We start from the raw sequence: 23,697 nt of genomic DNA on the forward strand, positions 1-23,697 counted from the left end.
TGTATGGCTCTGGAGTGATGAAATCGGAAATGCAGTACGAAAGAAGAAACGGCTTTACCACAAGTTTCTTGCCGACAAGACACAGTCTCGATGGAATGCCTTCAAGATAGCCTGTAGCGATGCAAAGAATATCATAGGTAGAACAAAAACGGCACATTTTGCTATTTTTTTCAAAACTAGACACACGTGCGGGCGAGCAGGAATTATACCGACTCATCAATGCGAGGCATCGCAAAACACAAGACATCCAGCTTATCTATTGCATCAGTGACGAAACAGGAAACTCATTGGTAGTGCTGGTGTAGGTACTTTGAGAAAATTTCAGCTGAAGAATTTCCCCATCCACCAATCCCAGTCACTGCTGCTGTGGAAGGTCCTGTTGGAGACATTGATATCGAAAAGGTGAAGGCTGCTTTAAGAGAAATGAAGCCCGGGAAAGCTACTTGCCCAGACGATCTTCCAGCAGAACTCTGGTACTCTGAACAGTGGGATGCAGCAGAATGGTTAGCACGATTCTTCAAACAGATCATTAAAGAGGGTTGAACACTGAGCGATTGAAAACGTAGCATCACTGTACCCATCTTCAAAAGAAAGGAGTCCAGCTGAATGTGCTGATTACCGACCGATCCGACTTGTGCTACGCGATGAAGGTATTGAGATGGGTTCTTTATTACAGGATAGGTGAGACGGTTGAGCTTTCTAGAAACCAAGCTGGATTTTTGAAGAATTGTGGCACAACCGATGCAATCCATGCTGCACGGCTCTTGGTTGAAAAACATTGTGAGAAAAACTAGCCGATCAATCTAGTTTTCCTGGACTTGAGAAGGCCTTTGATCGCATACCGCGTAATCTTATGGCTAGAGGCATAATTTTTTCGCATTAATGATACACGCAACAAAAAATATTTTGAAGCGATTTTGCAATATCTTTACGAATTATATGTTTCTGGTTAAGAAAATATGATTATTATGTTCGCGAATTAAAGCGATAAGGCCATTTTAAAGCAAAATTCAATCATTTCGTGATAAGTGTGATATTACAGCAAAATCTGTAGTGAATAACGAACTTGACATTTTGTTCCAAGATCATGTATGAAAAGAAACAGAAGAACGAAGAAAGATTCATCAACAGGAAAGAATTATGTTATTAATGTTCTGGAAAATCTCTTTATGACATGGCATCAAAGAAAAGGGGTTGGCTCCAGGCTTCTTGCCAAACAAAATATATGGAATGTTGTTCTTGTGGTGGCTGGTAATCCCACCCCAGCCTGTCTCATCAAGGCATTGTGCAATCCTGGAATCCCTAATGACGTCTACAAGCAGCACAATTGACTGGTGTATTTTGGCTTTGGGGTCTGGTAAAATTAAGAAAGTGATCACAGACATAAGCGAAGATGTGTTGCTTGACAAGTGTTACAGTGCACAGCAGAGCTAAACAGTTTACGTGTGAAGGTTTATACGTTTTGGAAAGCAATATTTTAATGTGTAAAGTTTGTATCCAGGAGGAGAAAAAAGATACTGTCTCAAAACATTGTTTTAAAAATAAATAACATTCAGAATGTAAATTGAGCACTCCAACAGTGAAACGGCAGGCAACAATAGAACTCTCATTAGATATGCAAAAGAAAGCTACTGTGAAAAATTAGAATTTATTCATGAAACAACAGCGATGCTACTAAAAGCCAACATCCCGCTCGAGAAGGCAGACGACCCTGCAGTCCGGAAATGACTTCAAAAGTATGTACCAGGTATGTACAGTCTATCAATTAAACTTCCATAGTCAACGATCAGTGATAGTAATGAAACCTTTAATGATTTACTTTATAATTTCATTAAAGCGATACGTCAATATCTTTTTCACAAAATAACGCAAAAATTAGTATCCTTCTCACGAAATCTTTAAATTAATGCGAAAAAATAATGCCTCTACTTATGGCATACCAGAATACCTTGTCAAATGGGTTCAGTTGCTTTATGTAGACCCACTTAGCTATGTTCAGGCTGCCACAGGAGTATCCAGTGACTTTCCCATCGCTGTTGGCTTTCATCAAGGTTCAGCGCTGTCACTGCTCGTGTTCATTCTAGTGATGGATACTGTAACAGCAGACCTGTACCATTCTTTGCCATGGGCACTTCTCTACGCAGACGTCATGTTGACCTCTGAGACCCAGGTTGATCTGCAATGCCAAATCCAAGAATGGAGTGATTGGCTGGTGCAATACAGCCTGCACCTAAATAAAAAGACTGAACATGACGTCTGATCCACAAGCAATCGGAACCATTCAGGTAGACGGTGAGAACCTGCCGCGAGTGACAAGATTCAAGTATCTTGGCTTCACGATCACTTGGCTCCAACTTGTCGAAGAGGTCAATGCAAGAATATTCGGAGCTTGAATGAAATGGAGAAGAACTGGCGTCACTTGGGACCGGAGGATGAAAGATAATCTCAAATCAAGAATCTATCGTACTGTCATCCGACCTTTTGCACTGTATGGTTGCGAATGTCGGCAGACTACGACTGAGAGCATTTTGACTGGGTGTCATGGAGACTAAGGGCCCTTTCACACGAGGCAACTAGTGGTGGCAACTTACAGGGGAATATTATTTTAAATAAGAGCATTCATATGAGGTGACTGCAGTTGCGTAACCGGGAAAAAGTCGCCTAGTCGCTCACTCGCGCAGCTAACGGTCGCAACTTGGAGTCGCCGCCACTCGAGGTAAAGCATTATTTTAAATGAGAGCTTTCCCACGGTGCCACTAGTTGCCACTACTTCTCACTGTCTACTCCAGTCTGATCCAGTTCGTGTAATTTAGGAATTTCATTATAAGTTAAAATCATTTTTCCGTATTGAACTGAGATCCACAATTGGAATTGAGGAAAAGTTCAACCTATTCAGTACAAACAAATGGCGTTTAAAGTGCCATTTAAACCAGTAAATAACATGTTGTAAACATCTTATACGCCATACTTTGTATTGAATAGGTTGAACATATCCTCAATTCCAATTGTAATTTAGGAAGTCGTGAATAATGAGCCTACTGCGTTCATTGTCAGATACGAGTGCAAACGTGGAAAGAAGTAGCATTATTAGATTAACAGATGAACAAGTGAACTAGGAAGACCTGATATATGGAATTGGAAAATATCCCACGATTTGGAACACTTTAGTCAATGAGATGGTTCATGTTTGTGGGTTACTGTAGTCATGTCCTAGTTCGTGAACCATGGGCAACGGCTGAGTGGCCTAATAAATGGTCCTGAGAGTCGGGATACCAGTTCCTATGGAATGGGAGTGGGCATCTCGGACATATTCCGAGTCATGGCCCTCCTTGGGCTCAGGCGGGTAGGATTATACAATTCACCGGTGGTCCATAACCCGTTAGAGGAGAGATCCTCACTTGGACTATGTGCAAGTAGGGTAGCATCCTGCTTCATGAATTTACCGAGCTCAGCACATTTGAAGCAAGCCTCGGACCTACGGGAGTAACGGTGTCCCACTCCTATTTGACAGGCGAGGGACTCCTTGGAAACAACTTGGCGAATGAAATGGAATTCGATGGGGAGCTATAAATATTAATGGGGCTTATGGAAGAAAGAAGATAGAACTGGCTGAGTCAGCAAAGAGGATGCATCTGGATGTGCTAGGAGTAAGTGATATTCGGGTAAGGGGAGATAATGAGGAAGAGATAGGAGATTGTAAAGTGTACTTGACGGGTGTTAGAAAGGGAAGGGCAGAGTCTGGGGTAGGGCTCTTTATCAGGAATACCATTGCATGCAACATAGTTTTTGTTAGGCACGTAAATGAGCGAATGATGTGGGTAGATTTGTGCGTTGGAGGAATTAGGACAAGAATTGTGTCCGTGTATTCACCATGTGAGAGTGCAGATGAGGATGAAGTTGACAAGTTTTATTAAGCATTGAGCGACATCGTGGTCAGGGTCAACAGCAAGGATAGTATAGTGCCAATGGGCGATTTCAATGCGAGAGTTCGGAATAGAACTGAAGGATAAGAAAGGGTGATTGGTAAATGTGGGGAAGATATGGAAGCCAATGGGAATGGGAAGCGTTTGCTGGACATTCCTAGTATGGGTTTAGCTGTTACGAATACATTCTTCAAGCATAAGGCTATTCACTGCTACACATGGGAGGCTAGGGGTACCAGATCCATAATAGACTATATCTTAACAGACTTTGAATTCAGGAAATCTGTTAGGAATGTACGAGTTTTTCGCGGATTTTTCGATGAATCAGACCACTATCTGATCTGTAGTGAACTAAGCATCTCTAGGTCTAGGGTAGAGAAAGTGAATTCTGTCTGCAAACGAATAAGGGTAGAAAATCTCCAGGACGAGGAAATTAGAAGTACGTGGATATGATTAGTGAGAAGTTTCGAACAGTAGACAGTAAGCAGGTTCAGGATATAGAAAGTGAATGGGTGGCGTACAGGGATTGCTGTAGTAGAAACGGCAAGGGAATACATAGGAACAACTGTGTGTAGAGATGAGAAAAGGTGAACATCTGGGTGTAATGATGAAGTGAGAGCAGCCTGTAAACGTAAAAAGAAGGCTTATCTGAAATGGCTCCAAACAAGGGCCGAGGCAGACAGAGATTTGTACGTAGATGAAACAGAGTGAAACAAATAGTTGTTGAATCGAAAAATAAGTCGTGGGAAGATTTTGGTAATAACCTGGAAAGGCTAGGTCAAGCAGCAGGGAAACCTTTCTGGACAGTAATAAAGAATCTTAGGAAGGGAGGGAAAAAGGAAATGAATAGTGTTTTGAGTAATTCAGGTGAACTCATAATAGATCCCAGGGAATCACTGCAGATGTGGAGGGAATATTTTGAAAATCTTCTCAATGTAAAAGAAAATCATCTTGGTGGTGTTGCAAACAGCCAAGCTCATGGGGAGGAGGAAAATGATATTGGTGAAATTATGCTTGAAGTGGAAAGGATGGTAAAAAAACTCCATTGTCATAAGGCAGCCGGAATAGATGAAATTAGACCTGAAACGGTGAAGTATAGTGGGAAGGCAGGGATGAAATGGCTTCATAGAGTAGTAAAATTAGCATGGAGTGTTGGTAAGGTACCTTCAGATTGGACAAAAGCAGTAATTGCACCTATCTATATGCAAGGGAACAGGAGGGATTGCAACAACTTATCGAGGTATCTCATTGATTAGTATACCAGGCAAAGTATTCACTGGCATCTTGGGAGGGTGCTATCAGTCGTTAAGAGGAAGTTGGATGAAAACCAGTGTGGTTTCAGACCACAGAGTGGCTGTCAGGATCAGATTTCAGTATGCGCCAGGTAATTGAAAAATGCTACGAGAGGAATAGACAGTTGTGTTTGTTTCGTAGATCTAGAGAAAGCATGTGACAGGGTACCGAGGGAAAAGATGTTCACTATACTGAGAGACTATGGAATTAAAGGTAGATTATTGAAATCAATCAAAGGCATTTATGCAATTGGGCTTCAGTGAGAATAGATGGTAGAATGAGTTCTTGGTTCAGGGTACTTACAGGGGTTAGACAAGGCTGTAATCTTTCACCTTTGCTGTTCGTAGTTCACATGGATCATCTGCTGAAAGGTATAAATGGCAGGGAGATTTTCAGTTACGTGGAAATGTAGTAAGCAGTTTGGCCTATGCTGACGACGTGGTCTTAATGGCAGACTGTGCCGAAAGCCTGCAGTCTAATATCTTGGAACTTGAAAATAGGTGCAATGAGTATGGTATGAAAATTAGCCTCTCGAAGACTAAATTGATGTCAGTAGGTAAGAAATTCAACAGAATTGAATGTCAGATTGGTGATACAAAGCTAGAACACGTCGATAATTTCAAGTATTTGGGTTGTGTGTTCTCCCAGGATGGTAATATAGTAAGTGAGATTGAATCAAGGTGTAGTAAAGCTAATGCAGTGAGCTCGCAGTTGCGATCAGCAGTATTCTGTAAGAAGGAAGTCGGCTCCCAGACGAAACTATCTTTACCTCGGTCTGTTTTCAGACCAACTTTGCTTTACGGGAGCGAAATCTGGGTGGACTCAGGATATCTTATTCGTAAGTTAGAAGTAACAGGCATGAAAGTAGCAAGAATGATTGCTGGTACAAACAGGTGGGAACAATGGCAGGAGGGTACTCGGTATGAGGAGATAAAGGCTAATTTAGGAATGAACTCGATGGATGAAGCTGTATCTATAAACTGGCTTTGGTGGTGGGGTCATGTGAGGCGAATGGAGGATGATAGGTTACCTAGGAGAATAATGGACTCTGCTATGGAGGGTAAGAGAAGTAGAGGGAGACCAGGACGATGATGGTTGGACTCGATTTCTAACGATTTAAAGATAAGAGGTATAGAACTAAACGAGGCCACAACACTAGTTGCAAATCTAGGATTGTGGCGACGTTTAGTAAATTCTTATTAGGCTTGCAGACGGAACGCTGAAAGGCATAAGTCTATAATGATTATGTATGTATGTTAGTCTATGAGTATGGAAAAGTGAATGAAGAAACGCATGGCATAGCATTATATTGAGGTTCTTCCCAGAGTTTGATGAATAAGCACCAGCAGAGAGAAACGAGATAAGTGTTTTGCTTATCATTTATGTACCTTTTGTTAATTTGTTGTAAGAAAACTTAATTTAGTAAGACAATTCTGTAAATTACCGAATATATTCAGAAAAGAGTATTTAATTCATTATTTGCTTCAATTATTTTTACTGTAGTGAAAAGTTTTAATCATGCCGGAGATTTACATGGTAAGATAGCAATAGAATGAAAGATAAACGATCATCTCTACTTAACTAATGTTATTAAAAAAAGCCCATTGGCAAATTAAAAATTATGAAATGCATGTAAAGTACAATTGTATTTTTGGTGTCCATCTATGATCTGTATATGCAATACGTATGTCTCTAAATACGATCCATTTGTCATGATACTGCACCTTCCTCACTGACAAAATAGTTGGCAAACTTGTCTCGTAAATTTCTGGCAAGTCTTGATGTAGGTTGTGAAGCACTGATTTCAAACAATCGATCTACTGTCAAAGTATCTTCGATTTGAACACCATCCCTCTCTTGTACCAAATTTTGCAAAACAACACACTTTCACTATGTCCTCTGCTAGTGTGGTATCAACATTCACTTGTCTATAGAAAATACGCCATTTGTTTGCAAGTATTTCAAAGGTACATTCAGTGTACCTGCGTGCCGTTGAAAGTCTGTAATTAAAAGATGCGTTTCTTTACACTCAGAAAAGTGCCCTCACATGGTCGCAGTATATGACGGGAAAGACCAAATCTCTCATCTACAAATACAAAGGGCACTGACTCGTCAAATCCTGTGTACTATCTCTATGGTGGAGGATCCACTTTCATTACTCTTGCCCTGCGTTTATTTCTCTTTTTCTTTTGGATTAGCAAAGCAAGCATAAGCAGTTCCTCACTCGTAGATATCATTTTAGAAATGGTGAGTTTAAGACCTGTTTTCTGTACAGCTGACCAGCTGCCGTCGCCGATCGCCGCCACTTGTTGCCTCGTACGAAAGCGGCCTAAAATGCTGAGATGGACAGCTGGCGTCACTAAACTGGATGGCATCTCCAATGAATCCGTCAGGGAGAGGTTTGGCTTTGCACCAATTCAAGAAAAATGCACGAGAGTAGTCTGCGATTTGGACATGCACTAAGGGCAGACGACAGTACTATCGCGAATAAGGGTTACATGATGGAAATCGCCGGTAGGCGACCAAAAGGACAACAAAAACGATGATCGTCTGATGCCCTTCACAAAGATCCAAATATCAATCTCCATCTTGACATGGCCCAGAACAGAACTAAATGGAGACAACGAATCCATGTAACGGACCCCGTCAGCAGGAGTAAAAAATGCTGAAAAAAAAAGACAGGATATGTATTGTCGTTGCGTCCAGAAAAGTGCTACGCGATAGTATTTCAGCTTCTAACTCTGACCAGAAAGTTTCTGTCATTGAAGGTTCAGTATTGTATGATTTACATCAACGAATTTTCGTTCTAAGTGACGCGTACTGTGGGTCAGTGTTTCTCCTTTCAACATTGTCACATTGCGGTATTTTGAGGGCAACGACTATGTTTTAATTGCTAATGTTGGCTTTAAAATGAGAATTTATAACCCTTTGACTGTGTGTGTGAGTGCTGCATACAACAGCACTAACAATGGTTTTCCATTGTTTCCCATTTTCAAGGAGTCAGATGCTCGGGATGTACATTAAGGCCATGGCCACTTCCTTCCCACTCCTTGCAGTTTCCTCTCCCATCGTCGCTATAAGATCTATCTATGTCGGTGTGACGTAAAGCAATTATGTGGGGGGGGGAAGACTAGTTAGTTCTTCAAAAGTCACCAGGAAGTAGTTCAAATCAGCCTGTATATGTAAATCTCTTTGACACCAAACAGATTGGTTCTTCCACTATATGGTGCACATATTTCCAAATATTCAGTTTTGTCACTTAACCCCTTTTGCATCTAACTGCCTCAATTGAGAAGCTATTTGATTTTGAGATAGTGACCCTAGTCTAGAAAAACTAGAATAACAGCTGAGAGGATTCGTTGTACTTGACCATGCATCACCTCAAACTGCAGGCCTTTGAGGTGAGTACTGGTCGCTTGGTAGGCCAAGGCCCATGAGGGCTGCAGGGCCATGGGGTTCTGATTGTTCGGCCTGATGAATGTCCAGTATTGAAGACAATTGCCTTTAAATTGCATATTGGGATATGCCCCAACCTGTTTTTATGGAAATTGGGAATGCTTCTGAATAAGAAGTTTATGGCTCTGTAAGGGAAACTTAAATAGTATTTTCTCTCTCTCTCTCTCTCTCTCTCCAGTATAAAAGCAGTTTTATGACATGCCAAATGATTTCAAGAAAAGTAATGAGTTATATTTACGATTTTTAACGAAGGACACTGTCCAGGCCGGGTTGAGTAGCTCAGACGGTTGAGGCGCTGGCCTTCTGAGTCCAACTTGGGCAGGTTCGCGCCTGGCTCAGTCGAGAGGTATTTGAAGGTGTTCAAATACTTCAGCCTTGGGTTGGTATATTTACTGGCATTTAAAAGAACTCCTGCGAGACAAAGTTCTGGCACCTCGGGATCTCGGAAAAACTTCAGAAGTACAGTAGTTAGTGGGTCATAAAAACAATATTATTACTCTGTCCAGAAGTTCATGTGTTCAAGTTGCATCTGGTATCTATTCCAGCAATAGCAGTGCTATACTTCAGTGACATTGAGAGATATCAGAGGTTCTTTTGTGGTCTTATTGGTCTACAGAATTTGTTGGAATTCCTTTGTTACCATAAATAACACTTTATGACATAAACATTTTGTATGGCATTGAAGTAGTGCAAAGTGCACAAATGCTCTCAGGGAGATTTAAGTAAAATTATTTATTTAGGGTGAAAAAATTGAACTAGTTGGCCGTGCGGTTAGGGGTGTGCAGCTGTAAGCTTGCATCCGGGAGATAGTGTGTTCGAACCCCACTGTCTACAGCTCTGAACATGGTTTTGTGTGGTTACCCATTTTTACACCAGACAAATGCTGGGGCTGTAGCTTAACTAAAGCCACGGCCACTTCCTTCCCACTCCTAGCCCTTTCCTATTTCGTCACCGTACGACCTGTCTGTGTGACGTAAAAAAATGTGTAAAATATGGTGGAACACACTTACAATATTCTTACCCTTAAGTGTACAATAATCACTACTATCAAGTTTATTTGTACTTCAGGTGACATAATGGTATCTAAATTAGAAACATGTATTGATGAACTTTTCAGACATGTTGGTTATAATTTTTTAGGATCTTTGCTGTCTGATCTCAGCTATTCTCGATCAGATGACGACTTGGATTTATCATTGACACGTAGTGGAAGACCATGGAAAAAGCACAGATATTCAATGCCTGGGGAGGATCCTATAGCTGCAAAACGGAGATGCTCCAACACTAAATCTGTGCAGGTAAAGTTTCTTTATCTTATTCTGCATGTTAAGAGATCAATTTTCAGTACACTTGCATATATCACTTTGTAAGATTTGATTGCCTTTAGGTAAGTTGAATGTGTGAAGGACAGAGATGCGATACATTGTTTAGGTACAACAGTTCTGATTTCCCGTAAGCATTCTGTTACTGCTTTTAACTTACTAAATCAAACTTTAAATTCCCATCAATATTAAACATTGTTAAACCATCAAAACTATTCAGGTATTAATAGTGAGTAAGAGGAGGAGGAGGAGGATACAAAACTGTTGGTTCGTGTTTAGTACATTTTATCTGTCTCTTAATTTGTTACCTATAGTGTGTCTCAGTTGAGGGGAAAGGACATTACTCAGTTCACACTATAAAACAAATAAGACTTGCTGTTTCGAGTTTCTATTAAAAAAGAACTTTCTTGCATTATTAAATTCAAGTTGTTGTAGTGAAACAATGAACAAAGGAAGTGGAAATATTTGTGAAGAAATTTCAAGAAAAATAGTACATCACAAATTAAAAAGTTTTAGTCTCTGCGTAAAGTACAACCCAAAATTCAGCTTGTATTCAGAATTAACATGAGGCGAATTCCGGGCATCACGTGTTTACATTTGTACATTTCTTTAACATATATATGAAACTTACTACCTAAACAAATTGAGATTTATGCATAATAACGTCTAGATGATACTTAATAACCCCCACAGATTTCATTGTTGTAGACCTGATGTATGCGATTTTATAAACTTTTAAATGTAGCGATCGGTGTTTACATGGGACAGACTTTTAACCTCGCATACCTTTATGTTTTTCTAAATTCTGCGAATTGTGGTAACTTTTATTAGTAATGTTAATATATTGTTTACAAGAAGGTCAAATGTACATTTTTTGAAAAAAACCCAAATGTGTAAGTTGCGTAATGTCTGCGTTATATATTTAAAAGCGATTGTCACGTGTTTACTTGGCAGCATTGTGGCATTACACGCGCGAATATGCGCTATGGCAACATGGCATGAGGGGCTAATAAAAGTTAACTCCGCATCAAATACGATCACTGAATGATAAAATGTATATTTAATATCGCAGCAAGTAATAATAAATAAGGGGTTTTATGGCGCAGCGGTCAAACTGCTTGCAACCATCAAGACGTACTGGGTTTGATTCCCGATTAATGCATCTGTGATTTTCAACGTGAAAGTCACGTCCGGTGGTTCGGATTTCATGTAAAATATGGGGTTCCGTTGCTTATGATAGTGTGATTATCGGTTACTACTACCAATAGTAGTAGTAATATTAATAAGATATATAACTACAGATACTGGTATGGACATGTAGCCTAAGTAGTGTTTTTATGAATTGTCACACATTTATACAACACTAATAACAGTGAATGTAAGATGAACTAACATTTAAAAATATCTGGACATTCAATGCTTACCGGTACGTAGCCTACAGTTTGAATGAAAGCTTGATCAGAAAAAAATATGAAATGAAAAAACAGTTTATGTTCATTCTGCTTCTGGTATAGACTCGTCAAAATACCATTTCCCACGAGCAAAACGATGCACCGGTAATTTTCTTTCAATTTCACTTTCATTTAAAGAGCACTCGTCTTCGTCAGTGGTTCACAAAACAGTTTAGCTTCATCGTTTATACTTGCGAAAATTGGTTACAAAATAAGTATCACCATCACTTTCATTCATGGTAGAAACATACTACTTGGAATGTTTCTTTCCGCTGTATTTTCCAAGGATAAAGTCTCCCACTTCAAAAGTCGTATCACGGGGTGGAATCTTGTAATCTGGATGTAGAGAGAGTGTAGTAGTTGTTTCTAAATAATAATATTTTCTTGCCTGAACTACGTATTCTTTTAATGGCTCCACATAGTGAATATCATGTGTTCCTGGTACTGCACAGACATTGGCAAAGCGCCTTTTCAGAAGGGGTTTACTCCTTTCAACATCTTCAGAAGGAACAGTTATAACATTTGTGTTTGCTGAATTTCTTTTCGCTACTTCCTCGACATTGTGCACGTTTATAAGGTCTCTTTTTGCACGTAGAGCAAAACGTAGAGCAGCAGTCAAGTTACGTTTTAGTGTTCCGTCAACAGCACCTTTCCGTGACCAGATGCAAAAAAATTCCAAGTTACATTCATTCCAAAAGTTTCCTTAAAGGTTAGGTTTGTGAACAGGAACCTTTGTTTGAACTGGCTCGCCGTCCCGTCCGAGAAGATAAACACACTTGTGATTTCTGGTTGTTTTTCCTTGATGACTGTTAATACTTGCTCCATACGGTCAGACGTAATCATGATTTCCTCCCGCAAACCACGTGACAGCAGTAAATATCATAATTTGTTAGTGATGCCAATAATAATTCTGAATTTCATCTTCTGGAAGAATAGTGAAATTCTCCGTGAAATCCACTTGCAAAACCAGTTAATTTTCAGTTGTTTGTTTTTTCTGCACTTCAAACATTTTGCTTTGCATTCTTTTAATAAATGTGTGTTTCATAAACAAGGGACACTATTTTACTAGTTCATCAAAACACTCTTGAACTGTGCCAGATTCTTGAATTAGAGATACGTGATTTTCATCATCACTTTGCCACTGATACCACTGAAGTTCGTCTCCAGCATTCCTGTAGGTTTGGCTCCATGCGACGGAGAACTCCCCGGCCGACCGCTCTCGTGACCGTCATAAACATGTGATGTATTTTACTATCAGCTTCGTATGAATCCATTTGAAATTTTAAACGAATGATATAGCAGTTTGAAAGAGTGTACAGAATTGGCTTTGCATACCAAATTTTATTCAAATTGAGCCACGCACTTTTTGTCTACAGAAACTTTTATACTTTTTTCATCGCGTGTTTACACGACCTGCAGCAATTAATTCATCGCCGTCTTATACCTTTTATATATCTGTTAATAACCTAAATAAGTACTTTACTACAAAGAGAAAAAGCATTAGGATTAACATTCACCATAATTATTTTGATACCTTTTCATCATAATAAATAGTAATTCCTAAAACATTGAGATATATCAAATGCATTTAGACTGCACATAAAGGTTCAATTAACCACACAATTAAAAATTGAAAGACATCAATAAATGAATACATATAAAATTAATAAAATTTAATGTTTTATCCATCATAAAAACCAATTGTTGAGTTTTGTTTTAAACTTTACTTTTTTCCTTCTTAGGTTGATAATTCTCTGGAATCAGCCATGAGTGTATTTAGACTACCCTTTAACAAGTTTTCTCAATAACTGTCGGCAAATATTGTACGGAACCGTCCGACTCCTTTGCTGATTGGTCAGTGCATAGTCCTTTCATTTAGAGGGCCTTGGGTTTGATTTTGTGTGGATTGAAGGTTTTTATTGTGTATATTTAATTCCACTGACTTGGGCAGTGGGTGTTGTTTGTCTTCACACACTTCTTTTCAAATACTCACTGCACTACCAACCAGCTCAGAGATTTGGGATAGTGAGTATATCCCTCCACACGGGGTTGGTGACAGGAAGGGCATTCGGCTGTAAATGGCCAGAGTCATAACAAATGATGACCCTAAGAAATAGGAAAAACGGTTAGGATGAAGTTTAACTGCGGAATTGACAAAAACTTATAATCGGTCAGTCTTGAATGATCTCATTTAGGTTTGTCCCTATCGGTTGTTTACCTAGCCTTTTCTTCAAGGTTTTCAGTGAACTCTGAAATTTATGGGTAAATTATTCAATTCCCTCATTTCTTGTTCTATAAATGTTATTTACCCCAATTTTTCTTCTTGAATTCCAAATTCTCATGATTTTTTTTGCTTATAAAACTTCTACACTTAGTCAGACAGCTTGTCTCTTTACTCCCATGTCTTTTCCCAGCCCAAAATTGGGAAGGTAATGCAAACGACGTGAATCATGACCAACAAATGGCAAACAATATGGGAAGGGCAGGTGATTCAGAAAGTGATGGAACCAACTAGAGGGAAGAATATTCTGGACGTGGTGCTGGTAAAACCAGATGAGCTCTATAGAGAAACCAAAGTAATAGATGGTATTAGTGATCGTAGTTAAAAATAAATGTGAAAGAAAGGAAGGTATTAATATTAGGTCTACTAGGCAATACCATATGGCAGTTAAAACAGGCACGAGGGAGTTTTTAAAAAGTAACTATGTTCGGTGGAAAACGGTAAATAAAAATGTAAACAGACTCTGGGATTCGTTTAAAGCAATTGCTGAGGAATGTGAAAATAGGTTTGTACCTTTAAAGGTGATAAGGGAAGGTAAAGATCCACAATATTATAACAGAGAAGTAAAGAGACTAAGGAGGTGCAAGTTGTAAAGAAACAGTTAGAAATGGCTGCGGAACTAAGGAGAAATTGAAGGAACTTGCTAGGAAATTGAATCTAGAAAAGAAGTCAGCTAAGGATAACATGATGGCAAGCATAATTGGCGGTCTTACAAATTTTAGTGAAGAATGGAAGAGTATGTATAGGTACTTTAAGGCAGAAACAGGATACAAGGACATTCCAGGAATCATTAACCTGCGAAGGGTCGTGTGCCCAGTGTAACGCACGACTCGCGTATGGTCGTTTTGACCGGAACGCGATAAAACACTGAACGCTTACTTAATACTCAATTTATTGTTACAGTAATATAAGATAACACTATTTAAATACACACACACTTTTTAATATAATTATAATAATGAGATTGCCTTTTGCTGATGAAATAAAAAATAAAAATTCAAGTTCTGTTTATGGAAAATACTGTTAAAATGATGTTCAATTTAATTTATCACACATTTAGACAATGCTCCTTCTCCCTCTACTCAACAATGAATGATAACTGTGCACTTTCTGCATTATAAAAAGTCTATGCTATGAGTCGCGTATGCTTGAATAGGATGGAGACAGGTAACTTGGGGAGTCGCGCGTGAACGAAACGTCCGGATAGCCAGCTTGTCACTCACTGGAGTGGGGAGGGATAACGATGGTGTGACAGACGTGTGAATGAGTTCATTGAAAGGTACTGAGGGGTAGGAAGAATAACAGTGTTCGCCGTAGGATTGATCAAAATAAACAGAAATGTTTGAAATGACTGGACATGACCCCTCACGGGTTAATGAACACGGGGAGTGTGTATGCGAGGATCTTCAGAAGGCAGAAGTATTCAGTCAGCAGTATGTAAAGATTGTTGGTGTTACCTCTAGTACAGTGGTAACACAAAACAAGGTATAAACACAGTTAAAAGGGGAAGGTAAGAGCACAATATCAGAAATCACTACACACTCGGAAAAACATTAGCTGGCACTACGCGGATCTCCAACAAAAACATGTACGTAAATATCAGTAGGGCCAACTAGTGGACAACAAACCAGGAAGATGAAAAAGGCTGGGAACCTACCAAATGCATGGACATGGCTTAGATAGCGGATTCCGAAATAAATGGCCGTGATCCTTAGATTTGAAAAATATTATTTACAAAATAATTTTACAAATACATTCCAAATACAATTCTAAGTTACGAACTATAAGTTCAGTGATATACATAGCTTAGAGGTTCTTCGATATTGCTTTCGTAGCAGTGTAAATTCAAATTTCAAATCAACTATACATCTAGTTACCAATGCAGTTGTACAACGCAATTTTCAGTGATGTAAAACAGGTTCTCCAAAATCTAGTGTACCTCAAGTGATACAGAACTACCAGAGGCAAACCCCAAGGGAAATAATATTAAACTACAACCTACATATCTTAGTGAAACAAGAAATGGGAATGCCTCGGAAACGAACAGGTAAGCCCAGCTGAAAAACTAAGGCGTCATAAGTAACTAATTTGGCGAATCTAGGCGAGGTTAGGGCAAACTCCTGTATGAAAAGCAAATCGGAACATTGCGGAAATTTTATCAGGAACGGAATTTAAGAGTGCTTACCTGAGGAGAGTGCCATCCCGGGAACCGGGCGACGTCAAGCAGATAGGCTGCTCAGACAGATAGACCAAGACCGACAGAATTCAGAATACCGAATTAATTCAAATACTGCCTCGCTCTCTCTATATAGGAAATTCCGGCCTTGGAGCAGCCCATCAGCGTGCACGAGTTCCCTGTCGCCACCTAGACTCACCAATCACAACCTTACTTTCGGTCGCGAACTTTGACTAACATTCTAGAATACGCCTGATCGCGAATGCCGTATTTCCAGAACAGTCAGAAATATTTTGTAGAATACATTACCCACAAAACAATACACCTGTTCCATAATTCATGTAACTTTCTGGATCCTTCCAGGAAATGTAGAACAGAATTCTACTATTTACAAATGCACATGTCACCAATCTTACACAGTACACTTTAGGTCATTACGTTATATCATGCTTCACAAATAACAGTACAGGTTAGGTTATAATAAATAAAACATCATATTGTACTTCACAAATATAGTCGTTTAAAAAAAAAAAAAAAAAACACTTTCCACTTGCACTACATAGTTCACTTGTGACAGTTGGTTACAAGGATAATGTCGAGATAGAGATGGTGACTAATACTAAAGAAGTATCAAAATTTACCTATGACAACAATGACATTTACAGTAAGATACAAAAGTTGTAAACTAGAAAGGCAGCTGGAATTGATGAGGTTCCGGGGGATATAGTTCCATATCTGAAGTACTTATTTGATTATATTTTGCATGAAGGACCTATACCAAATTAATGGAGAGTTGCTATAGTAGCCCCTTTGTATGAAGTAAAGGGTAATAGACAGAAAGCTGAAAATTACAGGCCAGTCAGTTTGACATGCATTGCATGTAAACTTTCGGAAAACATTTTTTCTGATTATATTAAATATGTTTGTGAAATTAATGACTGGTTTGATAGAAGGCAGTTTAGGTTTAGGAAAGGTTATTGTACTGAAGTGCAACTTGTAGGATTCCAGCAAGATATAGCAGATATCCCGGATTCAGGAGGTCAAATGGACTGTATTGCGATTGACCTATCTAAGGCATTTGATACGGTAGATCATGGAAGACTATTGGCAAAAATGAGTGCAATTGGACCAGAAAAAAAGTGTGACTGAATCGGTTGCTATATTTCTAGAAAATAGAACACAGAGAATTAGAATAGGTGAAGCTTTATCTGACCCTGTAATAATTAAGAGGGGAATTCCTTAAGGCAGTATTATTGGACCTTTATGTTTTCTTATATATATCAATGATATGAGTCAAGAAGTGGAATCAGAAATAAGGTTTTTTGCAGATGATGTTATTCTGTACAGAGTAATAAATAAGTTACAAGATTGTGAGCAACTGCAAAATGACCTCGATAATGTTGTATGATGGACAGTGAGCAATGGTATGATGATAAACGGCGTTAAAAGTCAGGTTGTGAGATGAAATGGCATATGGCTTTAATGCCAGGAGTGTCCAAGTACATATTCGGCTCGCCATGTGCATGTCTTTTGATTTGACGCCCGTAGGCTACCAACGTATCGCGATGAGGATGAAATTATGATGAAGACGACGCATACACCCGGCCGCCGTGGCAGCGAAATTAACCAATGATGGTTGAAATTCCCGACCCTGCCGGGAATCGAGCCCAGGACCCCTGTGAACAAAGGCCAGCTTGCTAACCATTTAGCCATGGAGTCGGACAGGTTGTGAGTTTCACCAATAGGAAAAGTCCTCTCAGTTTTAATTACTGCGTTGATGGGGTGACAGTTCCTTTTGGGGATCATTGTAAGTACCTAGGTGTTAATATAAGGAAAGATCTTCATTGGGGTTATCACAATATTATTGTAAAAGAAGGGTATAGATCTCTGCACATGGTTATGAGGGTATTTAGGGGTTGTAGTACGGATGTAAAGGAAAGGGCATATAAGTCTCTGGCAAGACCCCAACTAGAGTATGGTTCCAGGGGGACCCTCACCAGGATTACTCGATTCAAGAATGGGAAAAAATCCAAAGAAAAGTAGCTCGATTTGTTCTGGGTGATTTCCTATAAAAGAGTAGCGTTACAAAAATGTTGCAAAGTTTGGGCTGGGAAGAACTGAGAGAAAGAAGATGACCTCCTTGACTAAGTAATATGTTTGCAAGAAATCAGCTTCATTATCAGTATCAAATCTCACAGAGACTTGTAACAATAAAAATCTTCGACCTTTTTGATACTTATTTTTCCGGGGTATCTGTGGAACGCAGAGGTGAAAGAAGGTGCCGGGGTGAATGGGTCTAACTACAATGTCAAGACTTGAATTTAAAACTTAAACTGAAGGTTATATTTTCAGAACTTCACACATGACAAGCTTTTTTTATGACAATATTGCAGGTACAAGTAGCAATCATTGAACAAGATTAGGACAAAGGTCCAAGATTCGGAACCTTAACTCTTTGGACTTTAAGCCCCTAGTTTTACAATTTTACAAAAGGAAGAGGTACTATTTAATGAGGGGCAGAAATCCCCTAATTCTAAGAGCACTTGCTCCCAAAATTACAATATCAAGCCTACCAGAGGCACCTTTTACAATTATCAAAAGCCAAAAAGAGCTAACAGGTTCTCAGTTACTCAAGCCTACTCAAGGCAACATTGCATGAAAATCTGATAATCTCTGGCCTTACAAGGCACTATTTACAAATAGAAATCTTATGACACAGAGGTATCTAGCACCAAACCTACAGGGCCTTAGTGAAAAAGAACAGGTTAAATAAACGGCCAGAGTACAATTTGAATGGAGGCAAAGACTGAGCTCCAAAACATTAAAAACCTATAGGGCGCCTGGCCGATAGAACAGGGTCTATTCCCAACCTACTGAGGTAACACGCATGGAAATCACTTTAATACATTGCCAAAACGAATGGTTACAAAAACGTGGCACCTCAAACCAAGATGAAGGGGAGCTCGAGAGGGTACTTCACTCTCTATCCCCGATTTACAGTTAAAGATTTTGTGAAGTTTTTACATTAGCCGAAAGAAGATTTACAGTTTAGAAAAGTTGGTTACATAGTTAAAGATTCGAACCTTTCCCTCGGGTTAAACTGCGGAGGTAGCAAGAAAGAAAGATGTTATGTGGCCATTACCTTGTCGATGTACTGCTGACTGAAGAAAGAGGCCGCTTGTCTCCTGCTTTGACACACACACTCAGTAAGACGACGATCAATTGGCCCAGAAACGAGAAAATCCACAGTTTATAAACCCTTCGGGGAAAGTTCGAGATCATTCAAGATTAAACTAGCCACACCCTCTCACGTTTATTGGTCACTTTAAAAGTTACACTCAAAATCGATGAAGAAGAAGAAGAAGACTGTGACTGTTAGAAAATTAATTACAGAAATTAGGGATTGGCTAGATTCAAAACTGGCAGAAATATAAAGGAAATATTGCCAACCCAAAAATAAATGAACATCAATCAGTAAAAATAAACTTATGAATACAAAACTTCTTTGAATTATAAGTTCTTATTCCTCGCACCAGGGTGCATGATCATAGATTTTAGTAGTGACATCTGTGGGAGAATGTCCAAACTCAGCCACTATTCAACTCCTATTACAATATCTGGTAAATATATATCTATTAAATTACTTAATTCTGTTCCTTTCTTTACAGTACTTCTACAGTTCAACACTAACATTTTTATGTCATCCCTACTTGACTTCCAGATCTCTGTACCCTTATCACCGCTCCCTAGACAACCCCATTTCCCTGAATGTACCTCTGTATTACCCTTTGAAAAAAATTTCCTAATTTATACGTACCACTGTGGTTTAAATGAAGGCCATCTGAGCGCAGATCCCTATCTCCTACCCACCCATTAGGATCTAGAAATTTTACTCCCAGTTTCCCACATTTAAATCCCCAATCACCCTCCGGTCAATATCCCTCCTACACAGTATTCCACTGATAACAATCTCTGCTTCCTTAAACATCACCCGTGCTGCATTTACCAGATCCCACACATCCCCAACTATGTTGGTACTTATATCAGGTTGCCTTACGTTGTTGGTACCAATGTAAAACAGTACCACCTTCTCCTTCCCCTCCTCCTTCTCTTCTACTTTCCTCAACATGTGCCTCAACCTAATTCCTGGATAACACTCTACCCTGGTTCCCTTTCCTCCACACACTTACCCCACATGTCTAATGATGGAATTTCCCATGATCAGAGCCTCAACCCTACCCACCTCATTTGATCCCCTCCCCTCCTGGTCAGCCCTATCTTTCCTGATAGCTGCAGAAGCTACTTTCTCCTCCCTTTTCTCCTTCCCATGAGCCTGTTCCACCTGTCTTTTCCTATCCTCTACTCTACATTTCCCTTTCCTACCTTTTCCCTTCCTACTTCCACATATCTCAGCAACAGTTCCTTGTTCCTCATCTTCCCTCTGTTGTTCTACCTGGAGTGATTCGTACAGATTTCGCACAGACACCTGTCCTGAATTGTGATCCTGAATAGAACCCTTAGCCTGCATCTCCTTCCCCTTGGAACATTAGACCACCTGTCTTCTGCAACTCCCTCCCTTTCCTTCCTCTCCCTCGTGTACACCTACTATAACCTGTACATTGTTTGAGGGACGCCTATCTTCCTTCCTGTCTTTTGTGAGAATCCTAATTATTTTCCTCAAACTCTCCAGCTCCTCCTTCATATCCCTCAGTGCTTCGCCAGGCAAAATACGGTACTATCTAAATGTACTGTATCTACACAACAATTCTCAGCTGAAATGTGGTTATATGAATTTTTACCGCTGGTGATTACTATTATTTTCGCTATTACGTGGGACAGAGAATAATTGTCCTTAAATGCTGAAAAATAAAAGGTAATCGTGATAAAGTGATCAGCTGATTTTGTATTTATTTACACAACTACCATGTGCATATAGCAACAGTCGTCAACAATTCTAATAGAATTCTAATAGAATCGGCAACAATCTAAAACTGTCAAGTACTGTAATTATCCATTGAAATTACCGTGTATTCTCTTTAATGTCTTTTTTAATCGAAGTTTACAGGCGTATCATGTTATTTAATATAATGAATTATTACCTTCGTGATAGTTTGAACGGATATCTATACAAAATATCGGAAAAGTTGTAGCGTAAGTTACAATGAGTTACAACTCCTTATGATAATCTGCCTTTGTAAGTATTATACCAACGAACCTGCAGATATTTAAAAATGTTGTTTTAAAAGTTAATACACTGACTGACAGAGCAAATGCAACACCAAGAAGGAGTGGTCAGAACTTTATGCCAATTGCAGGGTAGACTGACGTCACTGAGGTATGCTCATGATGTGAAATGCGCCGCTGTGCTGCGCACGTATCGAACGATAAATGGGACACGGCGTTGGCGAATGGCCCACTTCGTACTGTGATTTCTCAGCCGACAGTCATTGTAGAACGTGTTGTCGTGTGCCACAGGACATGTGTATAGCTAAGAATGCCAGGCCGCCGTCAACGGAGGCATTTCCAGCAGACAGACGACTTTACGAGAGGTATGGTGATCGGGCTGAGAAGGGCAGGTTGGTCGCTGTGTCAAATCGCAGCCGATACCCATAGGGATGTGTCCACGGTGCAGCGCCTGTGGCGAAGATGGTTGGCGCAGGGACATGTGGCACGTGCGAGGGGTCCAGGCGCAGCCCGAGTGACGTCAGCACGCGAGGATCGGCGCATCCGCCGCCAAGCGGTGGCAGCCCCGCACGCCACGTCAACCGCCATTCTTCAGCATGTGCAAGACACCCTGGCTGTTCCAATATCAACCAGAACAATTTCCCGTCGATTGGTTGAAGGAGGCCTGCACTCCCGGCGTCCGCTCAGAAGACTACCAGTGACTCCACAGCATAGACGTGCACGCCTGGCATGGTGCCGGGCTAGAGCGACTTGGATGAGGGAATGGCGGAACGTTGTGTTCTCCGATGAGTCACGCTTCTGTTCTGTCACCTACAATAAAACAAGATTCTTCGCACCCCCAAGCTCATAAACGTGCTACTTATAACAGCTTAATTTTTCGTGCCTTCAACACCCCTATGTCCAAAAAAGATTTAAATAATGAATTAAACACCATCCGCAACATTGCTAAATTTAATGGCTTTAACAACTCCTTCATTAACCGCATCATCAACAAATTCAAACACCGTCCAATAACCACTTTATCTAAAGACACAATTAAACCAACTGCTTTTTCCACCTTCACTTTCACTCAGGATGCTTATAAAATAACTAATATTTTTAAAAAACATAATATGAAAATTTCTTTTAGAACTAACAATAGAAGTCTTGATATCTTACACAACTCTAAATCTCTAAATAAGTCCAATGCTTTTTCTAAATCTGGTGTATACAGATTTAAATGCAACAACTGCAATTCCTCCTACGTCGGACAAACTGGCCGCAACTTCAATATCAGGTACTCTGAACATGTCAACGCCATTAAATACAACAGATTCTCTGCCATAGGACAGCACATACAAGACTCCAAGCATAGTTTCACCAGTATTGACAATGACATAAATATACTTAAAATCATTAACAAAGGCCCCCTCTTAAACATTACTGAAAATTGCTTTATCCACGCTAATTTCAATTTAAACAACATTTCTGAAAAACCCAATATACTTTTTGACTTCCTAATTCTTCTTCTCAAAAATTCCAAATTCCAAAACCCCAATTCTATTTTCCATGCCTTACATAGTTCCCACCCACATTTTCTACCTCCAATAACCCACCCTCCTAACCCACCCTAAACTACCCCTCCTTCATTTCCCTATCTTATCCTTCCTCATTAGCATGTAACTTCAATTTCTTTTATTCTTTCTCTTATTTCACTATCACTCTTCCTCGTTTAATTTATTCTTCCTTCTCTATTAAAAAAAAACAAACCACGACCTTCATTTCGGTTCTCCTCTTTCGAATGTTAACTCTTGTCTTGCGCCAACTTCGACTACTTCAATCATAACCTAAAAATTTTTCATTTAAAAAATAGTGCACTGTGCATATAAGTTTTCATTTGTTTTTCCGATATTGCCCTTTTTACTACATTTTTTCTTCTCTCTACAATTGTTTTTTCAAGTCAACTGTTTTCCAAGAACTTAGCAGGAGTGCGTCGTATATTTTTATATACGTACTTAACTTCCCGCAACCGTGACAAATTCTGGACCTTCAAAACATTCTCCACTCTACTTTGGCGTTCGACCGCAGCGCATGACCTTGAATGTGCCGCGCTGATCACCAGGAGCTGGCGGCTTTCTACTACAAATCTATTCGTCTGCGACTTCAAGTTATTTTTGATCTTCGTATATTAGTTGATAGTGTTGTGACTTTGTGCATGACAGAATGTGGTGTTGTGTCTTTGTGCCTATCAGAGTGTGAAACTGACCTCCAATATTCATAAACATTGTACATGTTTTTACGGCTGATGATGACCTGGACTAAGGTCAAAACCGGTCCCATTTAAATAGGAATGTGATTACTGCATTTCTTTCTTTTAAGTATTGAATAGGTTGAACCTCCTTTTCAATTATTTAATTTTTAACATCAATAATTTCAATACGGAACAATGAAATTTTTATCTTTAAATAGTCACCGCAGACGAGTGTGGCGTCGGCGTGGAGAAAGGTCAAATCCGGCAGTAACTGTGGAGCGCCCTACCGCTAGACAACGCGGCATCATGGTTTGGGGCGCTATTGCGTATGATTCCACGTCACCTCTAGTGCGTATTCAAGGCATGTGCTGCGGCCGGTGG

General features: G+C 39.6%; 1 protein-coding gene across 3 annotated transcripts in view; it reads left to right on the forward strand.

The window, feature by feature from the left end:
- The window catches only part of tum (tumbleweed), a 273,272-nt gene that overhangs the window by 42,190 nt on the left and 207,385 nt on the right, over nucleotides 1-23,697 (forward strand). For all 3 annotated transcript variants that reach the window (XM_067146475.2, XM_067146474.2, XM_067146473.2), the window contains exon 5: nucleotides 9,813-9,970. In XM_067146475.2, coding sequence (XP_067002576.2) covers nucleotides 9,813-9,970 — 158 coding nt within the window. The remainder of the gene's footprint in view (nucleotides 1-9,812; nucleotides 9,971-23,697) is intronic.

Source organism: Anabrus simplex, chromosome 4 (genome assembly GCF_040414725.1).
Source record: "Anabrus simplex isolate iqAnaSimp1 chromosome 4, ASM4041472v1, whole genome shotgun sequence".
Taxonomy (NCBI): Eukaryota; Metazoa; Arthropoda; class Insecta; order Orthoptera; family Tettigoniidae; genus Anabrus; species Anabrus simplex.